Source organism: Zosterops lateralis, assembly GCF_965231275.1.
Source record: "Zosterops lateralis genome assembly, chromosome: 22".
Classification (NCBI taxonomy): Eukaryota; Metazoa; Chordata; class Aves; order Passeriformes; family Zosteropidae; genus Zosterops; species Zosterops lateralis.
In genome coordinates this window covers 5853633-5870509 of record NC_139782.1, presented here as the reverse complement: position 1 = coordinate 5870509, position 16877 = coordinate 5853633, and the positions used below count along the sequence as shown (strand labels likewise).

General features: G+C 49.4%; 1 protein-coding gene across 2 annotated transcripts in view; it reads right to left on the bottom strand.

The window, feature by feature from the left end:
- LOC310918002 (uncharacterized protein) overlaps positions 1-10205 on the bottom strand; it is a 30455-nt gene extending 20250 nt beyond the window's left edge. Inside the window, exons 1-3 of one of the 2 annotated variants that reach the window (XM_083876677.1) lie at positions 9612-10205; positions 4300-4374; positions 2799-2848 (exon numbers count right to left, since the gene is read on the bottom strand). In XM_083876677.1, the coding sequence (XP_083732803.1) occupies positions 2799-2848; positions 4300-4374; positions 9612-9798 (312 nt within the window). In that variant the 5' untranslated portion in view covers positions 9799-10205. The remainder of the gene's footprint in view (positions 1-2798; positions 2849-4299; positions 4375-9611) is intronic. The other variant, XM_083876676.1, reaches the window with a different exon arrangement.
- Between the last annotated feature and the right edge of the window lie 6672 nt (positions 10206-16877).

Here is a 16877-nt window from a genome sequence, read left to right as displayed (position 1 = left end):
TATTTATCATAAAATAAATAATTAGAAATACATTTTATATTAGAAATACATTTTACATTTTATAAAAATACATTTTATATTTATATATAATATTACATTATTATATATTAAATATATAATAATCTAATATATAAATATACAGATATAATAATATAAAATATATTATAAATTTTCATTAATTACGATATAATATATTAATAGAAATTAAATCAATATATTTGATTTAATATAATATACATTTAATATATACTTGTATATATATTTATATGTATAATATATACAAATCTTTATCTATTATACATACTTTATTAAAATATTTATATGTAATAAATAAAATATTTACTTATAATTTATTTACTTATAATTCATAAATTACACAAATAATTATATTATTGATTATAAAAATATAATATTATGAATAAATATTTATCTATTTATAATTTATGCTTAATTGACATTCCAAGTAGTTTTCCCCCTTTATCCAGGCCAGGCCTGGTGCTGAGGGAGCTTTGCACAGTGAACCCCATCCCTCAAGGCTTTGCTCTCCTGGCAGCAGCAGAGGGGGAGGCACAGAAAGCAGCAGAGCTCAGGCTGTCGCCCACACACAGAAATCACAGCATTCCCAAAAAAAAAAAAAAAAATTAAAAAAAAAAAGGATGAGGAGGGGATGGAGTGAGCCTGAAGCAAAATCTGTGAGCAGGAACAGCAGCCAGGCTGAGCTCAGCTGGCACAGGGCAGCAGAGCAGAGCATTGACCCCTCCAGAGGGGTCTGTGCCCCTCCAGCTCAGCCTCACCAAGGGTCACTGCTGCCCTGCATTTCCTGCTTTCAACTGTTTGAATCTTTACAGCCTGATTCTCACACTGTTTCATGTAATATATATATATTTTTAGAAATTATCTAGGTGTTTTGCATAGTTCTTCTCTGACTGATGGTCACAGTGGCCAATGGGGTCAGGAGGTTGTGACCTCCTTGGGCCAATCCTGGCCTTCTGTAAAAAGTGTATATAAGTTAATGGAGTCAGAAAAATAAAGAAGATTTCCATGTTTCACCTGCTCCCTGCTGTCCTCTGTGTGGGTCTGCACCACATCACAACTTGTGGCCCCTCTGAGTTGAGGGGACCACAGGTCACCTCCTGCCTCTGTGTCCCCAAGGTGTCACTTTTCACCCCATGTCTGGGCTTGCAATGTCCCCAAGGTGCCACTTTTCACCCCATGTCTGGACTTGCAATGTCCCCAAGGTGCCACTTTTCACCCCATGTCTGGACTTGCAATGCAGGAATGTAACTCTGTCAGTGTTTTCTTCCCTTTGTTTGGTTGGGTTTTTTGGTACTGCTGCATTTTTATTTTTAATAATCCTAGTAAAGTTATTCTTATTCCCGTATCTTTGCCCCTTAGTTTCAAAATCACAAAATTTCAAAATTTGGAAGGAGAGAGGGTTTGCATTCTCCATTCCAAGGGAGGCTCTGGCTTTCCCTGGCACACACTTGTCTTCCCAAACCAGCACCATCATCCTCTCACAGCAGCTGTGGGGTCACCACTCCCTGTGCCTTTGTCCCCAGGGCAGCAGTGGCAGCTGAGAGGGGACAGTCCCAGCACTGGCAGGTTCACACAAAACCCCTGCTGGGATCTCCTTTGGGCACTTCAGAGCAAAGGGAAGCAGCATCATGGAGTGCAAATGAAGCACCAGGCAGAGAGTGCCACTATAACCCCCAATTTAATATGATAAACCTTCAATAAACACTCAATAAATACTCAATACAGTCTGAAATATCCCCAGCAGATGAGCCCAAATTGCAAGGGAGTTGCCCACCATTAAAAAAAAAATCAGATTTTTTCTGTCACAGGCTGACATTCACCCATAGAGAGGGCTAAAAGTGACTCCCCTTGTCCAGCACCCCCCAATTTAACTCAATAAATACTCAATAAATATTCAATAAATACTCAATACAGTCTGAAATACCCCCAGCAGACAAGCCCAAACTTCAAGGGAGTTGCCCACCATTAAAAAAATTCAGATATTTTTCTGTCACAGGCTGATATTCACCCATAGAGAGGCCTAAGAGTGATTCCCCTTCTCCAGCATCTCATGCACAGATGCTACAACAACTCCCAATTTAACACAATAAATACTCAATAAATACTCAAAACAATACTACAACCCCCAGTTTAACACAATAAATACTCAGTACAGTCTGAAATATCCCCAGCAGATGAGGCCAAATTGCAAAGGGAGTTGCCCACCATTTAAAATAATCATATTTTTTCTGTCACAGGCTGACATTCACCCATAAAGAGGCCTAAAAGTGATTCCCCTTCTCCAGTATCTCATGCACAGATGCTCTGGGAAAGGAACAAACCCAGCCTGGTAACTTGAGTGAATGTGACAGACTGTATCCCAGGGATGCATTTCTTCCCAGCCCTCACTGAGGACTCCTTTTCCCCGTCTAAAGGCTGGTGAAAATCATCTGCCAGTCCCTGGAGACAGAAAACAATGGATCTGCTCTGCTCTCTTCCCCGTGGTGAGCCTTGCATTCATCCAGCCCCTTGTGTCCCATGGAATTCACCATTCCCAGGGGCTGAGAATCATCTCCTGGGCTGGGAGAAGGGGCAGAATAGCTCCAGCCCTTTTCCCTGAGAAGGAGAAAATCCTCACACACTCCTTGAGGAGAGGAGTCAGCCAAAGTTCAGCCTGTACCACTCACACACAGAGCCTTCCCTGCCTCCCAATGGCACCAGAAAAAAAATAAAAAATATAATTCTCATTGTTCCACAGAGACCCCGGGACAAACCACACCTACCTTCTCCTTGTTGAGAGCTTCCTGAGCTTCTAACTTGTAGACTAAAAAATCTAGAAAAAGAGAGAAAAGGAGGCAGATTAAGGAGCTGGAATTTCACAAGGATCTGGTTTGGATTTTTGGAGGGGGGGAAGGAGGAACTCAGCCCCTTGCTGAGCAAAAAGCTGCAAAGTCAATAAGCTGGAATGCAGCTGCTGCTGGGAGACCATTCCATGCCCTTGGGAAGGTGGGAATATTTTCCACCCAAAAAAATGCCTTTCCTTTCCCATCCCAAAGACAAGTGCACTGGTGAGCTCCTGCTTCACAAACAAAAAGTCAAGGAAGCTGAATAATTTTTTTGGGGTGCTCTGAAATGAGAGATGAGCCTGGAAAAGGGGAACCAAAGGTGCTGTGAGAGCCGAACTCGTGCTGATCTCATCTGTGCCAGCTTCTTACAACTTACTTAAGCTCAATATGAATAAATTTTGGCAGAATGAATTTTAAATTGTATGAACTTCATAAAACTTACACGTAATAAAATCTTAAATGGATAGGATATAGACTTAATATCATCTAAACTTTATAAAAATTTAAACTTATCAAAACTTAAAAGTAACCTAAACTTAACAGGGCCCGAACTTAACAGAACTTAAAATAACATCATTTAACTGAGCAATACTTAAACTGTACTTAAATTAAGTTTAAGGGATAGTGGTTTTTTTATCTCTTCCAGGACCCATCCCTGGTAATTCCAGGGGAATATCTTCTGTTCAAACCAGGTGAGTTCATGTTCTTTATCCCTTTATGTGGCAGGTCCCACGACAAGGTAATGTGTATGAGGATGCCTCGTTTTCTCAACAAATTAATTAAAGAGGCAGCACAGAAATGCAAGTTCTGCCTCAGGCAGGCAGGCACAGAACTGCAGCCAAAGCTGGATGCTGGGTACAGCACCCAGAGGCACAGAGCATGCTGGAGTGAGGGGCAGGGATGTCACCACACACAACCTTTTTTAAAGATAAAACCCAATTTATTAAATTTCCACCAGCAATTCACTGCAGAGGGGCCTGAGACCCGAGCACAGCACTCTGCTGGAAGGCACATGAGTTGGATTTCTGCTCCCTGCTGCATTCCATGGTCTTTAACGTGCCCTGCATGTTTGTGTCTCCTCCTGTGCAGCAGCTCTGCAGGGCCTGCACAGGAGGGCAGTGAGGCTGACACCGCTGAGCACTTGCAGAGCTCAGCATCCTCAGCTCACTTTTGGGAGAAAAGCTGACACCTTTCCAAGAAAAAAGCGTGGTCCAGTGCCAGGTTTAGGCAGCACTTGAAGTGTTCAAACCCCACGACAGGGTGTTCCCAGCTTGGCCTGAGGACAAATGCAGGAGTGGGAGAGAACAGAACCCACCTGCCAGCACCCTCTGCCCACAGATTTGTCACTTCACTGCTCCCAAATTCCACCCAGGGACAGCCACACTGAGGCAGGAGAGGCTTTGGGGACAGTTGGGGCTTTTTTCTGCCTGGGACTCACCTTCCTTTGTCTTCTTGTGCTCCCCTCTCTCCTTCTGCAGGGACCTCTCCAGCCGGGACCGGTGCTCGTACACCACTGTGGGAGCAGAGGCACAGCGTGACACAAACCCCCGATTTATCCCCAAATATCTTCCCCCACATATTTATTCCCCTGCCTGGAGCAGGGAGAGGGCATTTGGGCTGCAGACAATGGGTATTCCCAATATAACACACCAGTCTCACCTATAAATTGGGAGTATTTGCACTCAGGCTTTGTTTTGAAGCCCAAGTTGTGATGCCCAAGAGCTGCTTTTTAGTGGTTAAATTGTGTTTTTGTGGGCCAAGTGCCTGCCAGGCTCAAATAGCCAGTCACCTGTTCTGGAAGGGCATCAGCACCATGCAGGAGAGATTTTCTTCTCTTTCCACAATCCAGCCATTGACTGGCCCTGAGTGCAGGAAAGAGATTTTTTTCCCCTTCCACAACCCAGCCATTGATTGGCCCCCAGTGCAGGAAAGATTTTTTTCCCCTTCCACAACCCAGGCCACTGAGAAAGACTGAACCCAGCAGCTCATTACACACAGATGTGAGAACAGAGAGAGGGCTGAGCAGCCACATAACAAATGGAAGTGCCAGAGAAGCCTCCTGGAGGACGGTGATGTGTAAATGCCAACACACTCAGCTCCAACAGGCTCCTCATGCCCTCAGATGGGCCAGGGCAGCACTCAGAGGGAGAGGTGATGAAAGAAACCTCCCAGAGCCAAGATCTCTGCAGAGCCAAGACTTTTAGGGACCAGCTGTGCCAGTCTCCAGGAAAATTAAGCCAGTGGGGTGTACAAACCAGTGCTAATCCACTCCCTGCTGAAATCCTGCCAAGCCAAGAGCCCCAAGTGACTCATGCTCTCACTCCAAGTGGATTTATTTGGGGACCATGCCAGCTCCACTCAGGTCATGCTGGAACAGCAAATTCCTCTGTCCCTTCTGGCCTCCCTCAAGAGGCAGTGCCAGAGGTGTGAGCCAGGCTGGTTCCTTATCTTTGTTAACACACAGACATCCCAGTGATGAAGATGCTTTCCCTGGACACTCAGACTTTCCTCTGAACCACATTGCTCCCAACCATTCCAGCAGTGGTTCCAAGCTGGAAGGATGTTTTCTTCCCCCTGCTAAGCAGCAAACCCATCTCTGGAGCTGTCCAAGTGTCTCTCCTCTGTGACAGCTTTATTTTTAGGAGCACTTTTCCCAACAGGCTGCTCAGATATCACCCTGAGGGCTTCCCCAGCTGAGCACACAAAGTCCCCTGGGTGCTCTTTCACTCCATGCTGGAAAGCCTTTTCCAGGGGATTTGCCAGCTTGAGAACATCAGCCACTTCCCAGAGGATTTGGGAGCCCTGGGCACTCACTTTCTGACTCTCCCACATTCGATTTTCTTGCAGTCAGATCTGGCAGAGCTCCTGAGGGCAAGGCTTTGATGTGGTGGGAACTTCCCACCAGCAAAGGGCTGTGTTAACACCCACAGCCACAGATCCCAACGAGGCCATCCCGGGGCAGGGGGAGGCTGCAGGGACAGGATCACAAGCTGTTTATTCTGAATTTTACAGCACAAAACCTGGCTCTCCCCGACCCTGTTTTTATAAGTCAGATAAGCTCAAGTAACCTCCAGTGACTAGAAAAGAAAGTTTTAATCTCTCCTGCCTTTCCTGCAGGTCCCCAGAGCCCAGAGAAAGTGGGTCTGGCTTCACATAGAGCAGGGAGTCAGCACTGCACACAGCAGTGCCTCAGCTCCTGGGGCTGTTCAGGGCCAGGAGTTGGACTTTGATGACCCCAGTGGGTCCTTTCGAGCTCAGGACAATCCAAAATTCGATTATCTCATCTCTGTGGTGAGACACAGCAACAACTCATCTGTCCAAACTGGCACTGCACAGCTCAGAGTCCAAGCAGCCAGGAAGTCTTGAACAATTTGCTTTTACAGGAGAGAATGGAGGGTGGTCAGTGAGTAAATCCAGCTGGACTCCAGCCAGGACTCGGCTCCAAGGCACCATCACCTGCTGCCAAAGAGCTGCTGGAACAATGCAAGCCCTTGCTGAGAAGGCAGGACCAGGTGCAGAAGAGGACACACAGGGGATTAAAGTCATGCAACAAGTGCAGGGACAGAGCCCAGAGCCACAGGTTTGTCCCCAGAGCACTGCAGGGAGCAGCCACAGCACCAGAGCCACAGCCAGATGTGCCAGGGAGCAGAGTTGTGGCCAGATGTGCCAGGGAGCAGAGTTGTGGCCAGATGTGCCAGGCACCAGAGCCACGGCCAGATGTGCCAGGGAACAGAGCTGTGGCCAGATGTGCCAGGGAACAGAGCCACAGCCAGATGTGCCAGGAACTAGAGCTATGGCCAGATGTGCCAGGGAGCAGAGCTATGGCCAGATGTGCCAGGGACCAGAGTGTGGCCAGATGTGCCAGGGACTAGAGCTGTGGCCAGATGTGCAAGGCACCAGAGCCACAGCCAGATGTGCCAGGGAGCAGAGCCACGGCCAGATGTGCCACTGCCCTGCCAAGCTCCCACGAGCATCACTCTCCCATCTTCCCCTTGCCAGGCTTCTCCCAGCCTGAAGAAATCCAAAAAGAAGCCTTGCCTTTGTTAAAATTGTTGGACAAGTGAGTGTCTTCTCAAAATAAAAAAAGGGTAGCCATGGCAACAGCTGTATTTAGGAACGGGAGGGCTGACAGGGGGTTAGAAATCCCAGCAACAGGCTGCAGCTCTGCCATTCACACATATTTGGGTGGAAAAAATAGGAGTTTGGCTCAGCTGTTGGCCTGTTGTTCCCAAGGCTGGGGTTCCCTGAGGCTGCCACTGGAGAAGCAGCCCCTCTGTCCAAGAGGAGCAAGAGATGTTGACACACCAGGGAGGAACGTGGGGTAACTTCTGCCCTGCTGATCCCAAACTCGGAATGCAGGTGGGAAATCGTGGCTGGGACTGAGCTGGAGGTGTTTGATTGCCCCGTGGAGTGAGGAAAAATGGAACCAAGCTGTGAGGTGACAGCACTGAGCCTGAACACACTATAGATCCATTCCCAAGGGTTTTGTTTCCTGGAGAGGAACACACACACACCCCAACACACTCTGCACACAGAACACACAGCCCTGGGCACCAGCAGCTCTGCTGGGATGCTCCATCTGCATCACAGAACCACCGGGAGGAGATTTGACCCCAAAAGATGTAAATGTTGAGTCACAGATGTGCAGAATGCCCCAGCAATTCAGGCTGTAGGGAGAATATCCCTGGATGTGTGTACAAAGGTCATGACAGACACCTTATATTTGATTTTAGCTGGGGAAGAGTTCTCATATAAACACTATGACTTTTTAGTGGGGGAAAAAATGGGGTTAAATAATCTCTTGACCTTGAGCAGAACAATTTTTGGCCATTCTGTGGGCACTCCAGCATTACCCAGGGGGGATTCCCACCAAACCTCTCCACGGGGAGCTCAGCAAATCCCTCTGGATTCTCCAAATCCTGTCACAGCTGCTGGGAAACGTCTTGGCACAGGGCAGGGCTGGGAAGGATGGGCTGGACAAAGGCGATAAGAGCCCAGCGGTGGAGTAACCGCCTGTCCTCAGCCCTCCCTGGGCTAAAATCCCATTTTCCCACAGTGAGGCGTTTATGTAAGGAGGACAAACGAGGGGAGAGAGGGGGAGGAGGAATCCACACTGTGTTTGCCTTCCGGTCTCCGGCAGCTCCTGCCAGAGGAACCAACTGCGGGTCAGAGGGATCAGAAAAGCCAATTTTTCCTTTCCTCTCCTCTTCCTCTCTTTTTAGGGGAGCTAAAACCCTGCAGCATCCATCAGCCCCAAAATGCTGGCACGACTTTTTTTTAAAATTTTTTTTTTTATTTATATATATATGTATGTGTGTATATATATATATATATATATATATATATATATTTTTTTTTTTTTTATCCCAGATCAACCTCTGGAGAGAACCAGGTGGGTCCATCCCCTCGCCAAAGGCAGAGGGGCAGCAGCATCGCTGTGACAACAAACTTTAGAGAGAGAGAGAGATCCCTTCTCTCTCTGCTCACACTTCCACAGGGGGCAGAGAGCTCAGAGCCGCATCCAGAGCATCCCCTGAGATTTCACCACCTCGTATTTAGTGTGATAAGGGGTTTAGATTCGCAGGGAAGAGGGAGAAGGAATGGGATGGAAGAGGCGCAGCCGATCCAATGAGTTCCAATCCCCCTTTTGCAGCAAATTCAGCCTTGGGGCTGCTCTAATTCCCGACATCCCAACGGGAGGGAAAGGAAACAGGCAGAGCATCCTAAAGCCAAGAGCTGAACGTGCCCAGGGCGCTCTGCTCGTGGCTGGGAGGGGAGAGAACTCGGGGCAGAGCGGGTCACTCACCCTGGGCTTCCACCGCCTCGCATTTAGAGTGACAAGGGGTTTGGATTGGGAAAAGAAATGGGATGGAAGAGGCGCAGCCGATCCAATGAGCTCCAATCCCCCTTTTGCTGCAAATTCAGCCTTGGGGCTGATCTAAATCCGAACGGGAGGGAAAGGAAACAGGCAGAGCATCCTAAAGCCAAGAGCTGAACGTGCCCAGGGCGCTCTGCCTGTGGCTGGGAGGGGAGAGAACTCGGGGCAGAGCGGGTCACTCACCCTGGGCTTCCACCGCCTCGCATTTAGAGTGACAAGGGGTTTAGATTCGCAGGAAAGAAGGAGAAGAAATGGGATCGACCCCGACGATCCCCCTTTGCAGCAAATTCAGCCTTGGGGCTGCTCTAATTCCCCATATCCGAACGGGAGGGAAAGGAAACAGGCAGAGCATCCTAAAGCCAAGGGCTGAACGTGCCCGGGGCGCTCTGCTCGTGGCTGGGAGGGGAGAGAACTCGGGGCAGGGTGAGCACAGAGCGGGTCACTCACCTCGGGGCAGGGTGGGCACACACACATACACACACACACACACACACACACACACACACACAGAGCGGGTCCCTCACCTCGGGGCAGGGTGAGCACACACACACACACTCTCTCTCACACACACACACACACACACACACACAGCGGGTCACTCACCTCGGGGCAGGGTGGGCACACACACACACACACACACTCTCTCTCTCTCTCTCTCTCACACACACACACACACACACACTCTCTCTCTCTCTCTCACACACACACACACACACACACACAGAGCGGGTCCCTCACCTCGGGGCAGGGTGAGCACACACACACACACACACACACACACAGAGCGGGACTCTCACCTCGGGGCAGGGTGAGCACACACACACACACTCTCTCTCACACACACACACACACACACACAGCGGGTCCCTCACCTTGCAGCTGGGCTGAGAGCGCTTCCTGCTGCTGTTTGTATTTCTGCGCCAGCGCCTCGGCGTTCCGCACCTTGTGCTGCAGGTGTCTGTAGAGCAGCAGGCCGGAGGCCAGGCAGGCCAGGGTGAGCAGGCACAGGGCGGTCTGGAGCAGCCCTTTCTGCCTCCTGGAGCACATCCCGGTGCCCATGGCCGGGCGATGCTGCTGCGCTCTCTCCCTGCCGGGGCTGTTAAAGCATCCGATCCTTATCGCCCGGGAACAGCAGCTCCTTCCCTCCGCCAAGCCGCGGATCCTTTCGGAAGGTGCGGGCTCGTTTTGGCTCCCTGCGGGCCCTGGGGAGGCTCCAGCCGGGTTTTATTCCTCGCTGGCCGAGGGGACAGGGGTGTCCCAGCGGAGCCGCCGCATCCTCGGGCGGCCGGGGGGGCAGCGGGGCGAGGGCACCGAGCAGGAGCGGCAGGACCAGGAGGAGGAAAAGTTTTGCTTCCCATGTGCTGCGGCTGAGAGAGAGAGAGAGGAGAGAGAGGAGAGAGAGAGGAGGGGGGCGGGAAAGGGGCACCGCCGCCTTTGGCTCTTCCCACCGCCCCCGCTGGAGCAACCACCGGAAAAAATAACCCGGAGAGAGAAGGAGGAGGAGGAGAAACCCTTGGGCCCCCTCCCCGCGGCTTCCCCCGCCGGCAGCTCCTGCAGGAAGCGGCGGCAGCGGGGCCGGGAGAGCGGCCAGGAGCGGCGGCATCAGCCGGGCTGCGGCGGCACAGAGCCCGCCCTCGGCGGCGGGAGGGGCTGCGGCCACCGGGGGGGACACTGGGCACCGGGGACAGCCGGGGGGACAGAGGGGACCGGGGACAGCCGGGGGGACAGAGGGGACCGGGGACGGCCGGGGGGACAGAGGGGACCGGGGACGGCCGGGGGGACAACGGGGTCCCGAGCCCTGCAGCCCCCCAGGAACCCGGGAGGGACACAGGGGGACTGGGGACAACCGGGGTGACAATGGGGTCCTGAGCCCTGCAGCCCCCCAGGAACCCGGGAGGGACAAAAAGGGACCGGGGACAACCGGAGGGACAGAGGGGGACCGGGGACAACCGGGGTGACAACAGGGTACTGAGCCTTGCAGCCCCCTGGGGCACCCGGGAGGGACAGAAGGGGACTGGGGACAACCGGAGGGACAGAGGGGACCGGGGACAACAGGGGTGACAATGGGGTCCTGAGTCCTGCAGGCCCCCAGGCACCCGGGAGGGACAGAGGGGGACAAGGGACAACCGGGGTGACAATGGGGTCCTGAGCCCTGCAGCCCCCCGGGGCACCCGGGAGGGACAAAGAGGGACTGGGGACAACTAGGGTGACAACAGGGTCCTGAGCCCTGCAGACCCCTGGGCATCCAGGAGGGACAGAGGGAGACCAGGGACAACCAGGGTGACAACAGAGTCCTGAGCCCTACAGCCCCCTGGGCGAGACAGAGGGGGACCGGGGACAACCGGGGTGACAATGGGGTCCTGAGCCCTGCAGCCCCCCGGGCACCCCGGAGGGACAGAGAGGGACGAGCCGCCGGCACCTGTTGCTGACTGGAGATGGATGAGGGATGTGGGGATGGATTAACAGGGAGAACATCCTCACACGGGTTCTGTAAAACCACCTAAAAAGCTGCGGTTTCTCCTGGGGAAAACGGGAGCTGATAAAAGGCACGAGGGAAAGCTGTGAGTTTGGATGGTTTGTGTTGGAAGGGACCTTAAAGCTCATCCCATTACCCTGCCATGAGCAGGGACAATTCTCACTATCCCAGATTGCTCCAAGCCCTGTCCAACCCAGCCTTGGACATTTCCAGGGATGGGAGATTCTGAGATGTTCTGGACATGCTCTCCATGTGGGCTCTTCTCTTCTGGCAGAGCCCAACTGCTTTTACCCAGGTGTGGTGACCTTTAAAGGTCCCTTCCAACCCAAAACCATTCGATGATTTTGTACCTCATGGGGCAGACAAAGCTCCTGGAGCCTTGTCTGGGTTCTGAGCTCAGATTTTACAACCCCCTCCCCAAGGTTTGTAATGAATCTTAGGTTGGCTCATCTTTTATCTGAGCTCACAAGGATATTTCTTCTGGAATTCTGCCAAGCTCCCTCTTTCAGGCACCTGGGGAATAAGCAACAATCACAACAGTTCTTCAGCAGCAGTTCCCCTCTAAGAGTCGTGCTTGGTGCTTTCATAAATGTTAATCAAATGAGCTTTCCAGCACTGCTGGGAATTAGTTGAGTGGCACTTCTGTCACCCTTATTTATCATGGGGAAAACTGAGGCACAGTGTTCCTGTAAGGTTGTGATTTATCCAAAGTAAGGTTTTTATGGTTGGATTTTTTTCTTTTCTCCCCCCCTCCTCAAGGTTTTTAAGTGGATTTGGTGGATTTGTTCTGCCAGACCTTGGGTGAGACTCAGCCTGCTGGAAATGGGGAAATGTTTAGCTTCCACTAAACATTATAGGCTTTCCTTAATGAATTAACTGATTATTGCAGCTCTTGTGAAAGCCAGAGTAGCACTGATGGCATATTCCATTTGTCTGCCATGGGTTCTGTGTGTGTAGGACCAGGGATAACCTCGTTCCTAATTCCCAGATATTCACTTCAAGACATTACACTGTGCCAGACGGATTTACTGTCCAATTTGTGTCTTTACACAAATGCCCAACCCTGGGGATTGCTGAATGCTCCAGCATCTCTTCAGGCTGTTTGTCAGGAGCTGGAATGACTTTTGTCTGCATCCTGAGGACTGAGCAGGCAGCCTGTGGGATGAGGGGTTTCAGTCTCAGTTTTGCCTCTGTTCAGCACATTCTTCTTTTTTTTTTATTTATTTTTTTTTCCCTACTGCACTCATTAATTACTTCCTCATGTGCTGATTCCTGCCTGAGAAACACTGAGAGGGTTTGGGGTTTTTTTGAGGTTTTTGACAGAGAGGAGTCTGGAAAAGGTTAAAATCTGGATTAAGGAATGTTTATCTGAGAAAAATTTGATTGACAGAATTTCTGTGAGCAGGCACTTTACTTTTGTAATAAATAACTTTGCTCCTGCAAATAAACTCAGGTTTAGATTTCACTCCATATTTCTGCACCACATCTAAGGCCAGTGAGAGCCAAAGGCTTTGCTTCGTGCTTGTGCTTTACCAATATTTATGTGACTCAGAGGATTCTTCCTTGTGCCAATTCCCACAACATCTCACACCTCTAAAGGTCTGCACAGAGGAGGAGAGACCCCTGAGCTAAACAAACTGACCATAGGTGACAGCTCCCTTCAAACCCAACTCAAAAATGCTTTGTGCCTCAGGGATTATCTGATCATCTCCTTTTGCTGCCTCTAATCCAGTGGGTGATCACATCTGATGACAGCTTTAAAATAATAATCTGAACAAAGCAAGCAATTCCCATGGGAAAGCTCGGGGGGTATGTACTTGTAAAGAAAATGCCATTTTCTCCCCTGTAGAACAAACTGTGAGTATTAACCATCTGTGCAAGTAGTGCTGGAAAGCTCCAGCCTTTTAATCAGAGCTTTGGATTCCATAGCAGGCATTTAATGGGCTGTGGGAGTGTTTTCAGCCAGGTTATGTAAATGCTGTCAAGAAACCAAGTGGCTGAAAAAGATGGATGGGAGGAATGTGCTGAGGGGAGGAAGAGCAGAGGCTGGATTGTTTAGGGGTTTAAATTATAAACCTACAGATAAACGGGCAACATCCACAGCCCTTTCACACTGGGCACTCACCCTAAAAATGCTTTATGGGGTTTGGATCTGACTTCTAGGGAAACCCACTGGGAATCCAGTGCACAAATGTGGGAGGGAATAGGCTGAACAGGGGAGGAGTTTGAGACAGGGGTCCAGAGGAGGAGAAATGAGAGGCACAAATGTTTGAAAGTGTTCTCAGGTGGGCACCTTGATGTGGATGGATTCAGAGCATGAGAGGAACCAGCACTCCTGGAGGTGCCTGCCCTTCCCCACACAGAAATTCCCAATTAATTTGCTCCAGGAGCAAAAATGCCCCAAAATTTAACCATTCCTGGGGACAGATCTCATCCTGGTGTCTCCAAGGTTAAGGGATGGGAGAGCTGAAGCATTCCTCTCTTCTCATAACAAGAAGTGACAGCTCCTAATTAGAATTCATTAGAGGCAGCCCTGGGGAACTGATGGGACCGTTTTTCAGGATGTGTTGTTGAAATTATTTTTCATCTCACGATGACACGTTGGCTCAGTGCTCTGAGTTCTCTTCCCCAAGCCTACAGATGTCCTTTGAGTCATCTGTGCTGTGCCTAAAACCGAGGCTATGAGATCTCAGAACCCTTAGCAAACTCTGGGCCATGATACAAGAGATGGGGAATGGGGCAGCAAAATGAGGCAAAAAATTGTTTTTTTTGAGTTACGAGGTAAAACTTATTGTCTAGACGAGCATTGCATAGAAACTGGAGCATGTGGAGATCCTCAATTACTGAATGTCTGGATATTTTGGCAGTTATTTGGTATTTACCTTAAAAAATCAGCTCCCAGAGTCAAAGTATTCTGAGAGGAACTCTTTATTCTTTCAAAAAATAATCTTTACTCCAAGAATTTACAGCGCAAAGAACTTCCACCATGTGAACTATTCCATCTGAGATCCTCTGGGAGAAAAAATCCCCATCTTTGCCTTTTAGTTCCACCTCATATTTTACAGTTTGGACTGGGAATCTTCCTTGTTTTTAGTCCTGGACCAGTCTGTGATTTAGGTTAGTTTTTAATCAAAAATAAATAAAAATTGGTTTCAGAGGGATGAAACCAAACAAGAAAGAGCAAGGAGCATATTCTGCTTGGAAAATGCATCACAGTCCACTCAGAGCCTGTGACTCCATTGCCTGTTCTGCTTTTACTGCCTTTCCAAGGTTCAGACATTTTTATTAGAGCCAAGGAACATTCCAGCTTCCAAAGGTAATAAAAATGCAGTGTGCCAGAAAACAACAGCAAACAATAGCAAAGGGATTTTTTTTTTTTTTTTTTTTTTTTTTTTTTTTTTTTTTTGGTTTGTTGAGGTGCTGCTGAATTTGCTGTTTCTGCCTCTCTCAGGGTTCCAGCAGCACCCCCCGTGTATACAGACACCTTGTATTCCCAAATTCCTCCTTCATGCCCATGGCTCTGAGGGGTTAAATTAATCTTTAATTAAGGATTGGGAGTCTCTGCTCACCAACTGAAGGACCTGGGGGTTCCAGCTCTGTGCTCTGCTCAGCCCTGAAGCATCAGGCAGCCAAATCCCTGGTGGCTGGAGCTCCTCTTGTTCCTCTGCATCCTCCAGTCTGGGTGTCAGGGTAAAAGCAGAGGTGCCAGGAGGAGGCTTTGCATGTAGATAAAAAGCCTCAGATGCCCATTCCAAAGAAAAACGAGTGGGAAAAGATGGTTGAACTCCTGCTGGGGGGAGAAAAGCCTGGCAGGACTGATCCAGCCATGGGTATAAGCCTTCCTCACCTTGAGAGTGAAGGAATTTGTCTCCAGGATTTCAGTTTCCTCCTATTCCACACGGGCTGTTCTGGCTGGAGAGAAATCGTGCCACAGAGAGACAGAGAACATTGGCTCCAGCACAAAAATTTTTGTCCCTACATGACCACTGAGCTTTATGAAGTTCAGTAACCCAGCAGGGCATATTCTACAGACTGCAGGACATTGCTCCCCCTGGGTTCATCTTGCAAAAATGTATTTCATTCAGTCTGCCTCAGCCCCACCATCCTGGATCACCCAGGAGCTCCTCACACCATCACCAGACAAGGTTCTGGAGGTGCAGATTTTCCTTGCTGTGGGTGCAGTGCCATTTGTCACCGTGCTGCTGTTGTTCTGGGGGGGATTTCTGGGGAAAATAAAGACCTTTTTTTAATTGCTGTTAATCAGGCTGGAGCCTGAGCTGGCAGTGCTGGTGATGGTGGGAGGAGAAGCAGCAGCAGCAGAGTGGAGCTGACACAGAACACTCAGCAGCAGATCTGTTCTGGTCCCTCCTCCAGGATGTTCTGCACCCTGTGGGCACCTCGGGGTGACAGAGACATGAGAATTCCTCATGATCTCACTCCAGTGTTTTTCCAGGGGAAGCTTCATGCCTGCACAAGCATTCTGTGGGCTCAGGCAGCCTCGTCACTTGGACACGGGGCTGCTTTGTCTGACTTCATGCTCTGCAGATATCCATGACACATCGAGCTGGAAAGATCATTTATGAGCAACTCGAGCTGGCATTTCTACACATGAGGTGTCAGCCAGGGAGATCTCAGTCCGGTTTTTAATACCCCCATAAGCCAAGAGCTTAAGTCATCTGTGCTTTGTCACTGTGTGTTAACTGTAGCCATCGACAGATTTAGGGTGAGATTTTAGACATTGCTTCATCACTGTTGGTTTTAAATAGAATAGACTTTCCTGAACCGTGCATTTGGGTTCTGAAAATGCCATTCAGCATTTTTTTTCCTGCACATGGATAATGGGAACACAGTCCAAAGGGTTTTGTCAGAGAGATGTGGAGCCTGAGGTTCACATCTGTTTTCAGAAGTGAATGAGAGGATCTGGGACTATCTGGGAATCTTCCTAAGGTGGATTCAGCAGCTTCCTTCCAGGGATCCATCTCCAGCTGGCAGGAATGGATGTCTTTAACAGCAAGACTTTGATAAGGGGAACAACGCAAAGCCATAAAAATAGAAATCAGCTCCTGTTCTATTAAATTACCTTGTCAGAAATTCTCTCTGCGGCCAAAAATCAAGCTGACAATGAGCTAATTACAGAAAGACCTCTAAACACAAAGAAGTATCACAATGACTGAGAAGTTGTTACCTGCCTGTATTTTCCTGTCTGAGCAGCCCGGCAGCCTTGAGGCACATTGTTGAATTGCGGTCCCAGGGGCTGTGTGGGGAGATAAAATCTGCAGGAGTGCCTGTGCCTCTCCCAGATCCCGTGGCTGAGGCACAGCAGCCAATTCTCCTGCACAAAATCGCTCCTTCCAGCCAGCACTGCCTGCAAAGTCAACCTCAAGGAGCTCCAACTCTGTTTCTTACATAACACTCAATAACAAACCTCGTGGAAAGTCCTCCCAGCCCTCCTTATATCATTTAAACGAGAAAAAAAACCAACCCAAAAAGCCCCTTTAGGGCAAAGTAATTCAAGCCTCTCTTCTGTAGATGATGGTAATGCAGACTTAGTCCTAAAGTGCATTTAAACACCCTGAGGAGCACTGCACAGGACAATTATGTTGAAATTCTATTTTATTTCTCACTGAAACTTTGCCAATTCCTCTCCTCTTCCCCTGCTCCT